Source organism: Ptychodera flava, chromosome 22 (assembly GCF_041260155.1).
Source record: "Ptychodera flava strain L36383 chromosome 22, AS_Pfla_20210202, whole genome shotgun sequence".
NCBI lineage: Eukaryota > Metazoa > Hemichordata > Enteropneusta > Ptychoderidae > Ptychodera > Ptychodera flava.
The window spans coordinates 16,114,947-16,132,695 of record NC_091949.1 but is presented as its reverse complement, the minus strand read 5'-3'; the positions used below and the strand labels follow the sequence as shown (position 1 = coordinate 16,132,695).

Genomic DNA, 17,749 nt, shown 5'->3' with positions numbered 1-17,749 from the left:
GCTCGCTGATCATGCTGATGTCGATGCATGAACATTCCGTTTTCTTCATCTCTGGCATTTCACCGTGTCGACTTTTTGAATGGCATGATATTTAAAGGTGATGTTTCAAGTTTGATATAGACGGTAGGGATGCAGTTCCTTTTCATTTCCCTCGAAAATACATCGTTTTTCAATTCAAAATGAACCGTGAAAGTGCTGGTCATTTTTTGTGCTGAACGTGCGTGTTCAGTGCAGTGCACTGTGCAGTGTGGAGTGCATGTAATATGTACAGAGTCAGGGCCGATCATGCTGGACGACGCTCACTGCACTGGCTCAAACTCTGTTAAAATTCCTTTTTTATTCGTTTTCTACAACTACAAATTCACTGGCATTGCCAAAACTATAAAATAATAGCAATAATGCACCCCCTCCCGGCCCATAATGGACTCAAGCAAACTTTGCACTCCATAATGTACTCGGCTTCGCCTCGTACATTATGTCGTGCAAAGTTTGCTTTCGTCCATTATGAGCCTGGAGGGGGTGCATTATTGCTTACATTGGTTTTCAATACATGGGAAATGCCCTCGTGCTTTCAAAGGGTAACTTCAAAATGTTCTACGTATTTTTTTTAAAGCTGCGGTCCAGGTTTACTGTTTTTTTCGCATTGGCATATACTCAGCCCGATCAAACATAGGCTAGCTTCAGTGTTACACTTGCCCTATCGCTGTGAACACAAATTTATTCCAGCCGTTTAAAGGTATACTGTCACCTGTTCCAATTTTGCCACAGTTACCATTGAAAGAGAAAATCTAACCAATCACAGATTTTATAAAGCGGGTGGCCGCTTTTTTAAAAACAGCGCCCTCACATGAGCATTTTGAATACCAAGGAACGCCCCTTTGACCACATATGGGCATATTTAGATTACAGGTGACTGTATACCTTTAAAACTATTGGTGTACGTGAAAGAAATTGGTTACTACATACCAAACGTTTGGGGTCGGCGATTTGGAATCGAGCGCGGACCTAGAAAGCACACAATCTCGAGAAGGCCGTTTTTGTTTGATCGAAGTTGCACCAACCTGAGGGACCGTCTCAGATTGTCGCATAAATTCAAGAAACGAAATTTCTTCGTTTAGATCAAAACCCCTTCCCCTAAACGAAAGTTCAAGAGTGTGAAATGCTGATGTCTGCCTGAAGGTACAATGTAAGATTTTACCATAGCTACTGGAGAACTTGTGATCACAAATAAAAGTGCGACATCGTAAATCATCGTAAATAAATCACCGCCCGATTACAGCGCTTAATTTTGAAACGTAAACACCTACTTTTCGTCGATATTTTATAAGTTAGACCGGACACGATCGCCCGTTCATTGAAAGTCACTGTCAATCAAATAGGTTAGCAAGCCACAGTGTGAATCTCCAGGTGTGTATTTAATCATAATCACTATGTAAATAGATCCAAACCAATGATGGTCTCCTGTCCGAATGTCTTGCCTAATATACACCATGGAGATCTGTATATATATATTACTGTAGCTCCATGCCTACGCTGAGCAGTCGACCATAGCAGTACGATGTAGCTGTCACGTACACGCTAAGACCAAACGATGCAGTGCCATGGCAAATATTTGTACAAATATAATATTTAGTGTATTCTTCATATTGCATAAAATTGCGATATTCTTTAACGTCTATCCAGTGCCATGATAACGTTTGTGCTAATTCGATAGAATCACAACCTCATAAGGAGTTACATCAGCATTTACAGACTTCTAGAGTGAGGCAGACAATCAAAAGGTTATTCCGTTTTTGTTTTTTCGCCTTTCAATATTCTTCCTGTCGTCGGCACTGGGTCATATTCATTATCAATATCTTTGAAGTGATTTTTTAGACGAAACATGATTTCGGTCTGAAGAAATGTGTTGCGTGAAATTTGTCATATAAAAGCCGCTTTCTCGAGATTTAGTGCTTTCTTGGAGCGCGCTTGATTGCCGATAGTCGATATACCTTCACGTACACCACAGTCCCTCTATACACGTGCGCGCACCAATGTAGCTGTGATATCGCAGCGGTGCTGTGGCGCTCGGATCAGGGGTCATTCACTAGCTGTGGGTCCCGTCTGAAAACACCACAGCTATGGACCCACGGCTAGGGTCATCGCCACAGAACCTCTGCGAGCCACCCCATAGACCTTTTTTGTAATTTGTTACAACACCGATTGGTGTCACTGATTTAGCTCGCAAAATAATGAAATATATTCGTCTTTGAATAAATAAACTTGTATCATCTTTATCATTGACTATCTAACTTAAAGACTAATTCTCTACCTCTGCTAACTACCTCGACGTTCAACCATTTTCCCGTTAACCGTCGACGGTTTGTGCGACGTTTCCAGGTTGCGATAGACTTGGTTCAAGTCGGTGAATTTTTAAAAAAGAAACTCATTTATGATAGTTTTTCTTGTGTCTCTCCTATTTCGTACAAACCTATTCCGAATTTGGCAGGCCTGACAAGGTTTTCCCAGTGATTGAACGCGTTAACTTGAGACTGCGCAGATTCCGGATGAAACTAGCGTTCACCCCATTCATCGCGTCCACTACACTCGTGCGTTTCACATGAAAATAAAACAGTAATCTTCGCATCCACTCCACTAAAACATTCAAAAATCACAGACTCGAACCAAGTCTAAGATTGCGAGTACAACGCACTGAATACGTTGGAGGTCAAAATTTCAAATTCGAGCAAAAGTAAATACCTCAACACCATGATGACAATTACACAAAGAGTGTAACAGTCGGGCGACTTTGGTTCCAGCAGCAGGCGGTAGTGGTACAGATAACTCCCGACCATACGTACGAACTCTCTGTCTCGTGATCGTTGGTACTGTTTATGCCACACTGTATGTTCACTGTGTTGCTCGAACCAGAGACGTTTTTCTCGAGGGTCTATGCTCGAACACAATATCAGATGCGAAAGGCCCCCGAAAGGCCGATAACCTTCGACTTTGGCCGACTCTCGATTCGGTCAAAGGGATTGCTTACATTATGTCCGTCCTCGGCGATTGGGGTCTTGGTCTCAGCACAGGTTTCTCCTTGATATTGTTTATTTTATTTTAATATGTTTGACTATGACATGTATTGCCAATAAATATTTATTCTACCAACCTTTGTTGTCTTGGTCTTATGTTAGCACTAGTTTGCTCAACTTGTTTACACAGTGAGCATATGTCGCAGCGATATCTGTCTGTCTGTCTGTCTGTCTGTCTGTTGGTCCGATATCTCAAAAACGGCTTATCAGATCAGAATCAAATCTGGTACATATTAAACACCTATTGCCTGGTCATGAGGGCTATAGCGCCCGTCTATTACCCCGAGAGGCCGTGTGTTACCAGAAACACATCGCTATTTCCCGAGGCCGTAGACCGAGGGGTATAGCGATGTGTTTCTGGTAACACACGGCCACGAGGGGTAATAGACGGGCGCTATAAAGACCAGGCTATAGGTGTTTTATAGCACACCACATGCTCATGTTGTATTGTTATATATTTTTTAGTGTGTTTTGATATTTTGCTTCGCAACAATCCATTGTGACAAGTTTACTGGGCGATTCTTCCACAGCCGTTTCAGTTGTACGTGATACCACTTTCTTTCAAAAAATATTCTAAGCATACCTAGCGACATCCTTAGTTGCATTTTAATCTTTTCCGTCGATGAGCTGTTCAAGTTCCTACGCTGTTGGAATGTTGGAAAATGTTGGAAAATCTGAAAATCTGTGTAAGAGAATGTCTCCTTACCTATCCCGGACGCACATCACGTTCCAGTCACCCGCCATTGTTGCAAAGCTGCAGACGACACTACGGTCACGTAACCGGGCACTTTTCCAAATTTGGTCCGAACTATTTCCCTAGGGAAATAGCTTTTCAAAAAATACCCTCTGACGTCACTTTTGTCGATTCGGTGGGGACTAGACCTATCTATTTTCTCGTCACGTTACCAGGGCTACCTAAGAAAGTGTAGCTTTTGAATGAAAACGATAGCTTTGACACCGTGCCGGATAGCTTGGGTTGGGAAACGATAGTTGGTGGAATGGAATCCGTAAGTTTGGTCATCTAAAACGATAGCTTTGAACATATTTTGATGTTGAGGGTGTAAAACAAGATGGCCCTACCCAAGCTATGCTGCACGGTGTCAAAGCTATCGTTTTCATTCAAAAGCTACACTTTTTTAGGTACCCCTGGTTACGTACCGGTATTCTGGTGAATCGCGACACGGAATGAGCGCTGCATGCGGCGTGTTACAAATTCAGTTAGCAAATGGCAAGAAGTGATTAGTTTTTGGTGGGTGTTGCTTGCATGCTTTTTGCTCATTTGCATAATTAATGATTTTAGAAGAAACGGATATAGATTAAAAACGACTGCACACTATTTGATGAGATTTGCTACAAATGTTGATCACACCAAGATATATCAGCAGTGGGAACCATTAAGGGGTGACATGAAAGATAGTTGCTAATTTGCATATTTAATGAACTTTCCCAATTAGGGATATATATCATATCAGGGCTTTCATTAAGTTTTTTATCAACAGGCTGAAAACATTTATCAGGCGGCTAGTTAAGGAAGCGACCGAAGGTTGCTGGCACCGGTGACCGAAGGTCATCGGCAGGGGGGGGGAGAGCTCGAGGGGGGGATGTGCCCCCCTCTCGAAGGGGGGGGGGGTTCTAGGTCTAACCTGGAAAATGTTGAGATTTTATGTCTTTTTTACAGCTATTTTGAGGCTTTCAGATTCTTTTCTATGCATTTTAGGAGCTAAATTTATTCAGCATTTTATCAAGTGTGATAGCTATTTTTTTGTAAAATCATTAAAACACAAACAGCAAAAAGCGAGCGAGGAAGAGACCACACACTTGTTTCAAAACGTATCGTCAAAGGATCACGCTGTCATTTGACAGCCAGGTTACGGCTACGTCTCCCCATGGCTTATATAATATGATCGGGTACGTGATCGAGCTCGAGTCACTTGCTACATCATCATAGCTGCAAACAATATAACGCGCACTCTGGGACGCGAGCGTCACGTCCACTGTATGGGGACCGTGTTCCCTGAGATTACACCGTTGTTTTGATGGAAACCTTTCTTCATTCAACTTATTGTCAGAGCTTTTAGCATAAAGCGGACGTTGTTAGTGATAATTGAATGATCATTATATTATCTTCGAGTTGTGGGTTTTAAATGTTTGAATGTCGATATATTTACAAAGTATTTAAAAATCCCAACAAAATAACTTGAAGAGGACATAATTCTCATCAAATTGTGATTTTTCCCATTTCACATATTGGGAGGGGGTGATGTTAAGCGATTTGCAATATCTGAACAATAATTTATGTGAAAATAAACAAAATTGTTGGATTGGAAATCTAAATAATTCTGCAAAATATGGATAAGGCGTGGTCATTACATTTAAGTTTGCAACAGCTTTAACTGTTGTTTTGGAAGGCCTGAAAAGTGGTAATTTAAATTCTTATGCACATTTTCAGCGGAAAAATAGCTAAAACTTTCATTTATTATTTAATGTGGTTCACATGTAAATAAAACAAGTGCAGCATTGCAAGAAAGGAACTGAAAGTAAATATATCGGGTTGGGCAACGCTTACGGGAGATTCATAATTTCTGTCATTCGAACTGGATAAAGTGGGTGTATTTCAAATCCTTCTAGCTGCCAAATTAATCTGGTGACATATTGATTTTTTTGTCGTAATCTCATCCTCACATTTAAGTCTTACTGTTCAAGAAAAATAACGAAAATTTTTGAAAAAAAATTTAGTGGCTCGATCACCCTTATAAACTAGCACCTTTTCCAATCCGCCCAGAACAAACTCGCCCGATTCCAACTCGCCCGATAACAACTCGTCCAATAATAATTCGCCTGATACCAACTCGCCCGAAATCAATTTGTAATTTTTCATGAGTACCTCGTCCTGACAAATCATCGACTTTAAATAACGTCCGGCTAGTGAAAAGGAAGGATTCACGACGCGAGATACTTGAAATCGACAACAACAATCGGCCAAACACACGCAGGACCGTGGCTAACGCATGCTATTGCTCAGGTGATACCCGGGTACCGCGTATGACGGCTTTCGCTACTGCGTACAATATGTTGAATTTGTGACGTATTGGAACTTATTTTGTAATTTTCACATGGTAGAACATTGTTTTCTTCATTCAAGTGGAAGAAGAGCAGTTTATTTGTCTGAAATGTGGTGAATAACGGCGAAAAAAGTCCTGCTTGTCAATAGCCAATTTCAGGCTCCCAATTTTCGACACTCGCCTGTCAGTGGACACTCTGTAAGGTACGTAGAATCTATAACACCAGATACATCTCAAACAACGGGCGAGTTGGTATCGGGCGAGTTGGTTCTGGGCGGGTTGGAAAAGGTGCGAGTTGACTGCAGGCCCTAATCTAATAAATTTACATCAAGAGCCAGACACACCAAAACAAACATAAACACAGAGAACGACACAAATAGTATAGGTGATGTGTGGAGCCACTTTCCCTTTATTACATTTAATAACAATAATATGAATCGACCGGTAAAAATTATCTTGTGTGATCAGTATAGTTTACAACAACACCGGAGTAAAATTTGTTGAACCAAACTTACAGTCGAGACGCTGGGGCCAAGCTTGGAAGTGGAGACTGTACAGTCACAGTCACCATGCTGAGTACGGCATGAAACAAATTAGAAACGGAAAAAAGTCCAACCTTTTTCAACCTCATATTGAACGTTAAAAATGTGAGTATTTTATGACTTATTCGACTCACTATTCAAGATAAAATATCGTTCAGTAAATTAGCTTTACCCTTGGTGATTGATCGTTTCTCTCGCCGCTCGATCGCCAGAAATGACTACATATGTTCTCCACCAAACCATAGAGAAAGATAGATAGAGTGGCAACGGGTATTGTTTAAGGCGTGAAGCGGTTACGTAACCCATCCATGTTCGCCTCGCCTCAGGTTGCTCTCGCCTCTCTTTTCCGAAGAGTGCCGACCATGAATCCTTCGGTAGTTTTCGGATTTTCGCCAATTGTTAAGCGAAAGTATGTTCGGCAAAGTTTGTGTTGTTGTTGCTCGTGTGGTGCTGAGCAGAATTGACGTGCTGAAGAAAACGGGAGGTGTTTTGAGCTTCAGGAAAACGAGTTTTACCGTTTTAAAAATTCCTCTCATATTTTTATGAATATATAATGAGTGTGTTTGAACCAAATTTGAAAGTCTTTTATCGATACTGTCTGGTTTTACTCAATGGTTTATGGTCAGTCGTACCCTCTTTTACACGTGCGTCAAGGAAGGACATGTTTATAAAACTGCTGCCGTGTTATGTTTTGATTGGCGTGAAGCAGTGTTTCTGGCCTGAGAGCTCACAAAGTAACTATGGTTGCTACGCGACTGGCAGTACGATGCCATCTCGTCGTATTTTTTGCATAATCTCGTGTAATCATCAACCACAAACAAAGCCTCCAAAAAGTTTAACACCTTTGGAGCTCATTTTAATATGAAAAGCCAATAATCTACCGAGACGATCATGGAACAAAAGGCATGCAAGTGTTATTACTCTGTCTGATGTTACTCTGTGTCCACAGATTATTAAGCTTAATTTACCCTTTGGCGCATTAGGCAATCAAACACATCAGGTAATAGACGCAACGTGACAGTGACAAAACTTCGCATAGGATTGTCAAAGGACATATCACAGGGAAGGAAAAACAAATCTCTACAAAACAAGATATGAACTGAAAATGCTCACGTGTTTCATTATATATTTTAGTTATGTGTAAATTTGAACCTTTTCCACATGTTTGCAACTTCATTGAAAGTACTATTATGATCAACATAATGAACAATAATCACCGCCGATTAATTCTGAAAGGTCATGAAAGTGCGAAATACATCTACTACAACTCATTCAAAATACTGTATTCAAACTTGAGAATTGACATACCCCAAAAATGATAAACATGTTTTTGAAAGTTGGAATAGGGGGTCACCCTGTTTTCGAAAGTTAGAATAGGGGGGTCAGCCACTTTTTGACGTTTGCAAAAAATAATCCACCGCTAACCCCCCCCCCCCCGACCGAAGAAACTGACCAGTCCCTAAGGTTAATAAACGTTCTAAAATTTAGCTCAAGCCCATTATCTACCGTTACTACTAAGGCAGACTCAATCAACATTGGCCTACAGAAGGTTTCTAGGGGAGCAGCTGGCAGAAGATGGGGTCGGCCTTTGCGAAACCGTACACACTGCATGATTGGCAGGTACAGGGCAGGCTAGACTTGGTTCAAGTCGGTGAATTTCTAAAAATAAAATCATTTGCAGTAGTTTCTCATGTGTCTTTCCCTTTTTCATGCAAATCTATTTGGAATTTGGCAGCCGGGGCCAGGTTTTCCCACCGATTGACCGGGTTACCTTTGAGTCTACGCAGATTTGAGTTAGTTTCCGCCGTGATTCCGGGAGAAACTCTCCTGTGTAGCGTTCACCCCACTCATCGCGTTTACCCCAGTCAAACATTCACAAATCACAGACTTGAACCAAGTCTAAGGGCAGGCAGGCCAGGGTGCAGGCCAGAGTGGAAACCAGATATCGCCCTCAACGGTAAATACTGAAAAAGTTATGCCATCGATGCATTTACGAATATATGATTCATTTTTCCGCTGAATAATTTGCGGACTAGAATCTGTGTTTCTGATAACATAGGTTAGAGGTTTTTAATTTTTTTTTTATTGTATGAGCTAATTTGTAGAGAACATAATCTAACGAAAAAGTTCATATTGTGCGAAACACATGTACGTTTTGATGAGCTTTTCTGAAAGTGGATGGGTTATTCACTGGCACTCTACAGTGCACAGTAGTCGATTTAGCACTAGCCTACTGCAAAATAGTCGATTTAGCACTAGCCTACTACCTAGCGAATCGGTCATATTACAAAGAGCAAATAGGTACACAAACAAACGTACAAACAAAAACAAAACTAGTGAAAGAAATTAGATGTAAAAAAATTGGAAATTTAATTTGGTAAAATCCTTGGTTTATTTTATGTACGCTTCGATGAACTTTGGCCAATAACTAATCTACAATACTACAAAATCAGGACTCGACAGAAAAGTAAACACAAGTCAAAACCAAACATAGCATGACGCTTACTGAGGCACTTTACATTGTCACAGTATTATATTTTAGAACTGTGACCTTAATTTAGGATTAAATGACATTGTATTAGAGCAGAATAACGCATTGTGACGTAATGGGCTAAAAGCTGCAAATGAGCTCACAATGAGTGAACGCCTATCACCTGGGTTCAAGCGCAGGTCTTTCAGCGAGAAGTCGAGCAGCCAACCATGTGAACAACATGTGATTAACATATAACAGAAAACAAATCGTCACTAGAGGCACTAGGGGTTTAGGGTATCTCCTGTACAGACCAGTCGCAGTAACACTTCCGTCAAGCGAATATATTTAAAGTCATTTTTCTGTTATGAAGGTAAATTAATTTACTGTTCTACATTTCTGCAGTTGAGGAGTCCGTGTAAGTTTATTTATTGTCAATATGAGCTACGGACAATTTGCAACATACCCCCTGGAAGAATAAAATGTCCCATCAGCTGACCTTACCTGAATACATTATATTAATGAACCTCATTGCTGGAAAGATGGCGGACAGCGCGAGTGAGAGCGACACGGACTCCACAAAACTTGCATCCCAAGACCTACTGGAGCAACTCCGTGGTCGAATAGCTTCGCTTGAGCAACAGAATAGAGTTCTTAAAATTGAACTGGAGACATTTAAGTTGAAATGCAAAGCTTTCCAGGAAGAGAATCGCGAACTAAGGAAGGCCAGTGTGTCAATAGTAAGTATCGTTGTGACACCAGTGAAGTGATGTGAGTGAGTGACCAGTCCAAGTTTGGTAAATCTGTTACATTTTCAATGAAGACGGTCTTTAATATCGACTGAAATTCTATCAACATATGCCTGGAAATCTTATGAAGTGCAGTGACCTATGGATTGGTAAACATGGCCCCTGTCTGGTTCTAGACAGCTTCTTCAATGCAAAGTACAAAGTGAAAACATAACGGAAAAGAGGGCACGCGCACGCCTTCGGTAGGAAAAAAACAAAGCTATCCCTGTCCCTAAACACAGGTTTCTCTTGAAATTTCAAGTGATTTAACAGAAAGGAAGTTGAACCGCTGTTGGAAGAATTTCATCAGGAGAACTATTGTGCGTTGTTTTTAGTACAATTGTAGGGGAATAAACTTGTTCCGTAGATTTCCGATGTGTCATCGGCAAAATATCCTGTTTACAAATAGAACAGGGTATATTTGTAAACAAAACCCCATGACGACTTCCCTCGTGTTTCAATGCGTTGTCAATTTGGGGCGCCATGGCCGCGATATGATTCGTGAAAAAGATAATTTTCCCTGTAAACCATTCCTTAAAGATACCAACCATCTGTTCGGTGTTGTAGTGCCCAATCAACTGATGATCAGTGTACCCGACTGTACTCACCCGACCGTGTTGTTGTCCTAAATGATACTGTGGGTCTGTAGGAGGGGCAGTTTCGAGAGTAAAATATTATTATATCCCGTGTGTGACACTTAGGTTACAACCGCCAGTCAGGTTTCTGTTTTGAATATTCAATAGTTGCTTTCTCTACAGGAGGCAGGAAATCTCTAGCCCGAAATCTAGATAAGAATAATCTACATTTTAAGGACAACAGATGGCTGGCCAGATTCAGAATGTTGATATTATGATAATCAATGCATCCTGTCCAGTATTAAAAGGCTATGTAGGAATTCAACAATATGTGAAATTGTCAGGGTTTAAAAAACATATACAGACCAGACACGATACAGTTCTAAGAATTCCAAGTGAATATTTTGAATCGGCCAGTTATGCGCATACCACCTAGATATAGTGTGCCTTCATACCTTCAAAAGTAAACAAACACATACATGTATGCTGGTATAACAGTCATGATGAGAAGAAATTGATGAAAAAAAATTGAAAATGGATACAAATGTATATATGATACACTGTCGTGTTCTATCTTGGTGATTTATTGTATCATACCGTAATCTTCAATAGTGGTAACCGCCAACTCCAAATGAAATATTTATTTACCAGTAAGGTTTAGGGATTTTAAATTAATGATTGATGTAAATGTCACTGTGTTTGCTTTGGATTTATGGAAATCCAATCAGGAAGAGGGATTTGGGAGATCAAAAACAGAACGACATTGTTTCCCAAATTATCAACCTTTATTTTCCAACCTCAGCAAAAAAGCTGTCGAAAGAAATGTGTTCATTGTTCAGTAATTGATCATTTGTGTGCAAAAAAAGTATTGGCCTTTTGAGGTAATTTTAACTTAATTATGTGTTTATGAAATTTAAGGTCAAATGAACGTAGACTGAATTTGGTAACATTTTTGCATGGTACCTGTTACATAACATCTGATTTTGAAATGTGTAACTTGAAATCATTTTACGTTCCTTCATTGAATAGTTTTGCATAACAGTAGCAAGTGAAACTGAAGTTGTGGCCATATGCAGCTGATGATCTTTAATTCATGCAACAAGTATAAGGGGAATGCCCTTGTCATTTCTCCCATCAGTTTATTAAAGAGTTTGTTCAGTGGCTCAAAAGCATCAGATATTGTGTGATGGTAAATGAAAGTATGAGTAATATGGGTGTGACACTGAAAGCATTGTTCTTATGACCAGGAGTACAGTGTGTCCTCTTTCAAAAGCATTTGTAGCATAACTATGGACTTTAATTAGAATCACTCTGATGTCTAAACCTGGTATAATAGCTCGCGCAGCGGGCCACCAAAGATGGCCGCAAGTGACTCGCTAATACGTGTACGTTACTGCAGAACAATAAGAACAAAATTCCTGATGGCATGGTCGCTGCCATTGCTGTCTTATGATTGAAAAGAAATACATATAATTTGGATTGATATACTTTCGTTTTTGATTAAACATCATGCTATTCGATAGCACAGCCGTGCGCACACTGCACGCAGGCAGCCGTCTCGTGTCAAGGGTCACCACCGTGGTGCAAGCTATGTTGCTACTGAGTAAGCAGTCTCAGCGAGCTGCTGCATGCGTAGCTAGCGAGGCAACAAGGCTATTGACAGCTGTGGCGAAGAGGAGTGTCTAAAAAGTATCTTTATCCAAAACCCAACTACAACAAACAGTGAATTGTCACTTATTGAAATTAAATAGCTGTGCGAGCTTCTTGGATCAGCCCTAACTTGTTACAATGATCTATGGAAATCATTTATCCATTACTTGCTGCATGCTTGTTTCATAATGCCATTGTTTTAGAAAGTTGCAGTCATACAGAGCTGCCATTTGGGTCAAAAGTGGTCAACATTATATCAGTAATGTCAAACATTCTAGTGTAGTAGGCGTATCAGCTGTGTGACTGATTTTAATCTCTGATAAATATTTTGACGATGATCCTTAATACACATGTTTTTATAATTTAAAGTTTATCTGTCATGGGAACTTTCGTTTTCATTTTCATCGGTGAACAAATGGCAGCTACACCTCTTCAACCTCCAACTGTATTATCAAACCTGGAGCAAACTCATTCCATGGGATGGATGAACATACCCTTTGAATAAGTATCTTCCTAATGGATAAAAAAGAGATGGAAAAGTTTCAGCTCTCTCTCTCTCTCTCTCTCTCTCTCTCTCTCTCTCTCTATATATATATATGTATTCATATTCGCACATATACACACACACACACATGATGCATGCATTCACACACAACACACACACTCACACACTCAGCAGTACATTTTTATCAAACTGGCCTGAAATTGTTGGACACAGAGTATTGTGTAACAGTATCTGCACGGTGGAAAGCACACATTTGAAATATTGTGCTCTGTTGTCAACCATTTCAACGTCAGTTTTGTAACTGTGTGTACATCAACAGAGCGTGTCCAAAACAAAGAGTCACACCCAAACTTTAGTGGTGAATCAGAGGATTCATGAATTTGATATCACTCATCCATAAATCTAACATCATTCTCATGTCCTGGTTGTTTTCTATGGTTACCAAATATAAAAGTTTGCTTGGTAATAGGTATTTCTTTATCAAACTTTTTTTTTGTTCATTTCAAATGTATGGTCCTTTGATTTCTGTTGGTTACCAAATGTAAGTTTGGTAATAAATATTTCTGTATCAGTATTTTGTTCATTGCTGATGTATGTTCTTTTGAACCGCTGTTATCATATTCTAGTATCACAGAACCATAAATTACCAAATGATTTATCGGGTATGTTCACTGAAATGGAGGTGCACTGTTTTGATCAGCTTCAGGTTCACTGACCGGGCAGTTAATGTGAGCTACAAAACTTTGAGCACCGTATTTGCACTTCCATTGTGTGGTGCTTATGCAGTGTCGCTGCCGAGGCCTTGTTATGAGTAGCTAGCTGTGTGATGTAGCTCAGTTGTAATAACCAAGAAAAGTGACAACATACATGTATTCCCTTCTCAAAACTGTATCACACGTGAGTACTGGACCGTTACAAAGTTAGTGCACTATTCTGGTGTAGTTGTTGGCTTATGATTGGTGACATGTGTCAATCATTTCGAGGGGCAACATCCACCATAATTAAGGTGCCTTCACGAGGCAAGTAACAGAAGTCTCACTCAAGTCTTTGGTCAACATTTGTAGATATCCTAGTCACCCAACAAAGACTTGCATGCCCTTGACAAGGTCTGACATCCTAGCTCCGGGATACAACCATCAAGAGTTCAAGTACTTTTTGTCTTGGTACTCAGCCTCCAGTCATGTTTTTGCTGTATTGTCTTATGACCTCTGTTCGCCAAACAGCAAAGTGAATTATCTGTAGTGGTAGTGTATTACAAGTATGGCCATTTTTTGTGGGACCTCAGTATTGAAGCCTTGACATCTGTTGTTGGATCTATGAGACTAGTAGTAGTACAGGTACAGTGTACCGGTATCTGTAAATCCACAGCCTGATATTATCTTTATGTAGTCTGTCGGATTTTATTTCTGTGATACCGTCAGTCACACTTATTTATGTATGCAAAGCTTGGTAAATTACATGTATAAGGTTCCACTGATTTCACTTGACTTTTCCCATACATGCACTCAATTTCAAATGCAGCACAATACTATAGCCTTCTATCTTTAATTGCAGCAGTGGTAGTGATACTTTTCAGTGTTTCCCATTTTCTATTCATTATCTTCAGTACTGTGTACACGGTACATCTTAATCCCAGTGTGTGTGTGTGTGTGTGTGTGTGTGTGAATATGATATTATTGATGTTTGTTGTTATGTTAATTTCACTCCACACTTGAAATTCATCCACCCTCTAATACCATTGGACATATGGATGACATAACAAATCAAATCTCACCTTTTACATGTAAATTGTCTCTCTCTGTTACAGCTGATCTTAATGTGATGGCATTCCCAGTGGTAACAAGTGTTGTTCATCAATATTTTTCCACGTTTCAGTTCAGCATTTCTATATCAAACACATATTCCTAATCCTCTCTCTACAAGGCTTCATAGACAAACCATAGAAATAAATACAAATTTGGAGAAAGAGGATTTTAATTTGAGATTGACATTTAACCTTTATCCAGCCTGGCCTGTCACTTCCCCATCTGCCAAGTCAGTAGAAAGAATTATTGAACCAAAATCCATAAGTAGTTTTACCTGTTATGTTAGTCCTTTGTTCTCAGTTGAGAGCTGTGTCAAGTAAATTGATTTGGTATGAAATAAACCTGATAAAAATTCCACCCCTTTGAAAATCTCAATATTTGGGCTGACCAATCTGCTTGTATTACCTAGGTAGTTTGAAATGAATTTTTATCATTAACAACGTAATTTGTGCCAAGACCTGAATTCAGTTGTGGATGATAAGAATTCACAACAAGCATATATTACATGCACAGACTGTCTTCATACAATCCCTTAATTAAAACCCTCAGTTGCATGTCAATAGCAAGATTTGGACACACTGGTATGATGTTCCTATAATATCCAGTTATAGGATACTCCTGTCAAACAGAGCAGCTGTGAGGATGAAATGGAGTTAATGCATTTGTCATTCTGATACCGTGTTTTCAGCTTTCACAGTCAGCACATTTCTTGTAAGATGAGACGTTCCTCCATCACTCTCAGTTGCAAATATAGCAAAATAATTAAGTTTGTGGCATTATGCCAAAGTTTTCTTGTGATCTGGAGAAATTCTTATACAAGGAGTCAGGAAGGTGATATGCCATACTCAGTGTGTTCAAATTTTAAGTTGTTCAAATTATAAGATGCGTGTTCAAGCTTTCCGTTGGATCTGACATTGATGTATACAGACCAGAAACAAGTATCGTGTAGCAAAGCCAAGTGTGTTATTTTTTACAGACATACAATGAATGATACTTGTATCATGATGGACACTGATTACAGTACATATCCATTTTCACATGAGACCGGCGATTGATGCACTGGTCATTATTTGCCAGCATATCCCCCTTCCAATCCCCAGGCCATTGGTGGAGTGACTGACATTTTATCTGCAGGTTTTACCCAATGGCAGTAATTGCCAGGAAAAAGCCAAATGCCACAAGGTTACATCTTTTGGCCAAGGGTTATAGATTCATTGGATTTTCGCTCATTTTGATTCTAGACACAGGAAATGAAAATAAGGGACGGATCACCTTTTCCAAAGACGAAAAAATTAATTAACTTTCAAATGAAATTTTTACATCCCATATTTTATTGATTGAATGTTGTAGAGCCTTGTTGTAGGTCTTCCAAGAATTTATAGTTTCAGGCGTACATGAATATGTCTGTTCCTATGTTGAAAGCATTGGTCAGTTTTTTTTGTCCTCACCTCAAGAACATTGGAAACCATAGCCAATGTTCACTTACCATTTTCAATCATATGTAACAATACACATAATAAAAACAAAAATTTAGAATCCTTGTGGAATTTAAATTTTTTAGAAGGCCTAGCACTTTGTTTGAATCTGTGTATTGGCTGGTCATATGTGGCTTGGCAATGGACAGTATGTAGTTCAGAGTAAACAGATACAAAGTAACATGAGGTACTTGCACCCCGTCACCCCCATCCCCACCCCAAACAATGTCAAATTAATTCTAATGGTCCTACAAGTTTCTGCAACCATGTTGTTTTGTCATGTACCTTGTTGTCATGGTAACACGATCCTTTGAATTTACAGAACAGCAAACGCGATTCTCTGTACCACAAAATGACTAGTTCCATTTGTAGACCATGTGGCAAGCTTTTTTTGAGGTGATTTAGAAGATTGTACAGTCACCCATTGTAACTGAGATGAGAAAGAAGATTGTGCAGTCACCCATTGTAACTGAGATGAGAGTACAATTCATGATTTAACAACACAGGCTATCAGGTGAATACACCATCTAACAAATTGCCTTTACACGAGAATGCACAAAACTTATGATGTAGTGAGGAAGAAAAATGACAGTCTCACATGTTCCTCTAACCACAAATATGGTCACCCTTACAAGATACCGCCAAGTTTCCATAGATTACTGAGCTGTTTTGAAATTTTGTTTGATAGGCATCAGATGCTGATTCTCATGTAGGATGTACACAGGCACATGTATTCACATATGCCTTTAAAAAAAAGTGCCCTACCTAAAATCTTGCAGAATTCTATAGAAAATATAGAACTTAATAGAACTTCTGTAATTATTTATAGAATTTCTGTAAACTTTAGAGTTTTATAGAATTCTATAGAGCTTGTTTTTCATAATGGTACCTTTTTGTATGGAAAGAGATACTGCACCCATCCTTTCTACATTCTAGCTTTGCCTTGGTTTGAGGAAGTCTAAGCCGAAATGTAGAACTGAAAGTGACATTAGGTGTATGACTTACAGTGCTACATGTATGCACCTTATACATGTAGATCCATAGAAAAAGATACATGTGTGATCTATGCCTGCACCATTGACGACAGCAAAGAACAAATCTATACATACAGTTACAAATTAGCTTACTTTTGTCAGCGTGAAATGCATACTATTCTAAAATTGTGCATGTTTGCAGGAACATGTTAAATAGGCAAGAATTCATTTCACGTGTGCTGGACTGTGCAGCATCTCAGGTTATCTCCACGTATCTATAAGCGTAATCTACGTCAGAGCTACCTGAAATGTTTATGTAATCGAAGGGTATCAATCATTGCTAAATCAAGGAGAATCTTTTTCTTGTATTTCTGTGTATTGTATTCTTTTTCAGCCCTCAGTGCAAAACATAATGACATGCATACTCTTAATATGTACAACTTACATTTGTCTGTAGAAGAGGGCATTGACCTGGAATACATGTTGTTGACTGTCTATTCTGTAATTATTACACAAATTTATCTGTGGTGGATCAGTACTTATGGTAATAGTGATACTGGTAGCAGTTCAACGTTGCTTTTGATTAAATCCATTTTTGCTGCATACTGTATGACTTATTTATTGAAGCACAGAAGTGATCCTTTTGATCCACAACCACGAGAAACAGTAGCTTGCCAATTCAGAACAATTGTGTGATATCATAAATTTGTTATTTTAATGGATTGATTTGCCAAGAGTTTGATGTGCTGTGTTTATGAAGTCAAGCCTGTGTGCGGAGGTCACTGATCTGATAAAGTTGGATGAGAACCAGCTGAAAAGACTTCCAATCCTG

At 39.4% G+C, this 17,749-nt stretch overlaps 1 protein-coding gene across 2 annotated transcripts in view; it reads left to right on the top strand.

The window, feature by feature from the left end:
• Positions 1-9,662: 9,662 nt before the first annotated feature.
• LOC139122799 (coiled-coil domain-containing protein 6-like) overlaps positions 9,663-17,749 on the top strand; it is a 48,302-nt gene continuing 40,215 nt past the window's right edge. Inside the window, exon 1 of one of the 2 annotated variants that reach the window (XM_070688535.1) lies at positions 9,663-9,885. In XM_070688535.1, the coding sequence (XP_070544636.1) occupies positions 9,667-9,885 (219 nt within the window). In that variant the 5' untranslated portion in view covers positions 9,663-9,666. The remainder of the gene's footprint in view (positions 9,886-17,749) is intronic. The other variant, XM_070688534.1, reaches the window with a different exon arrangement.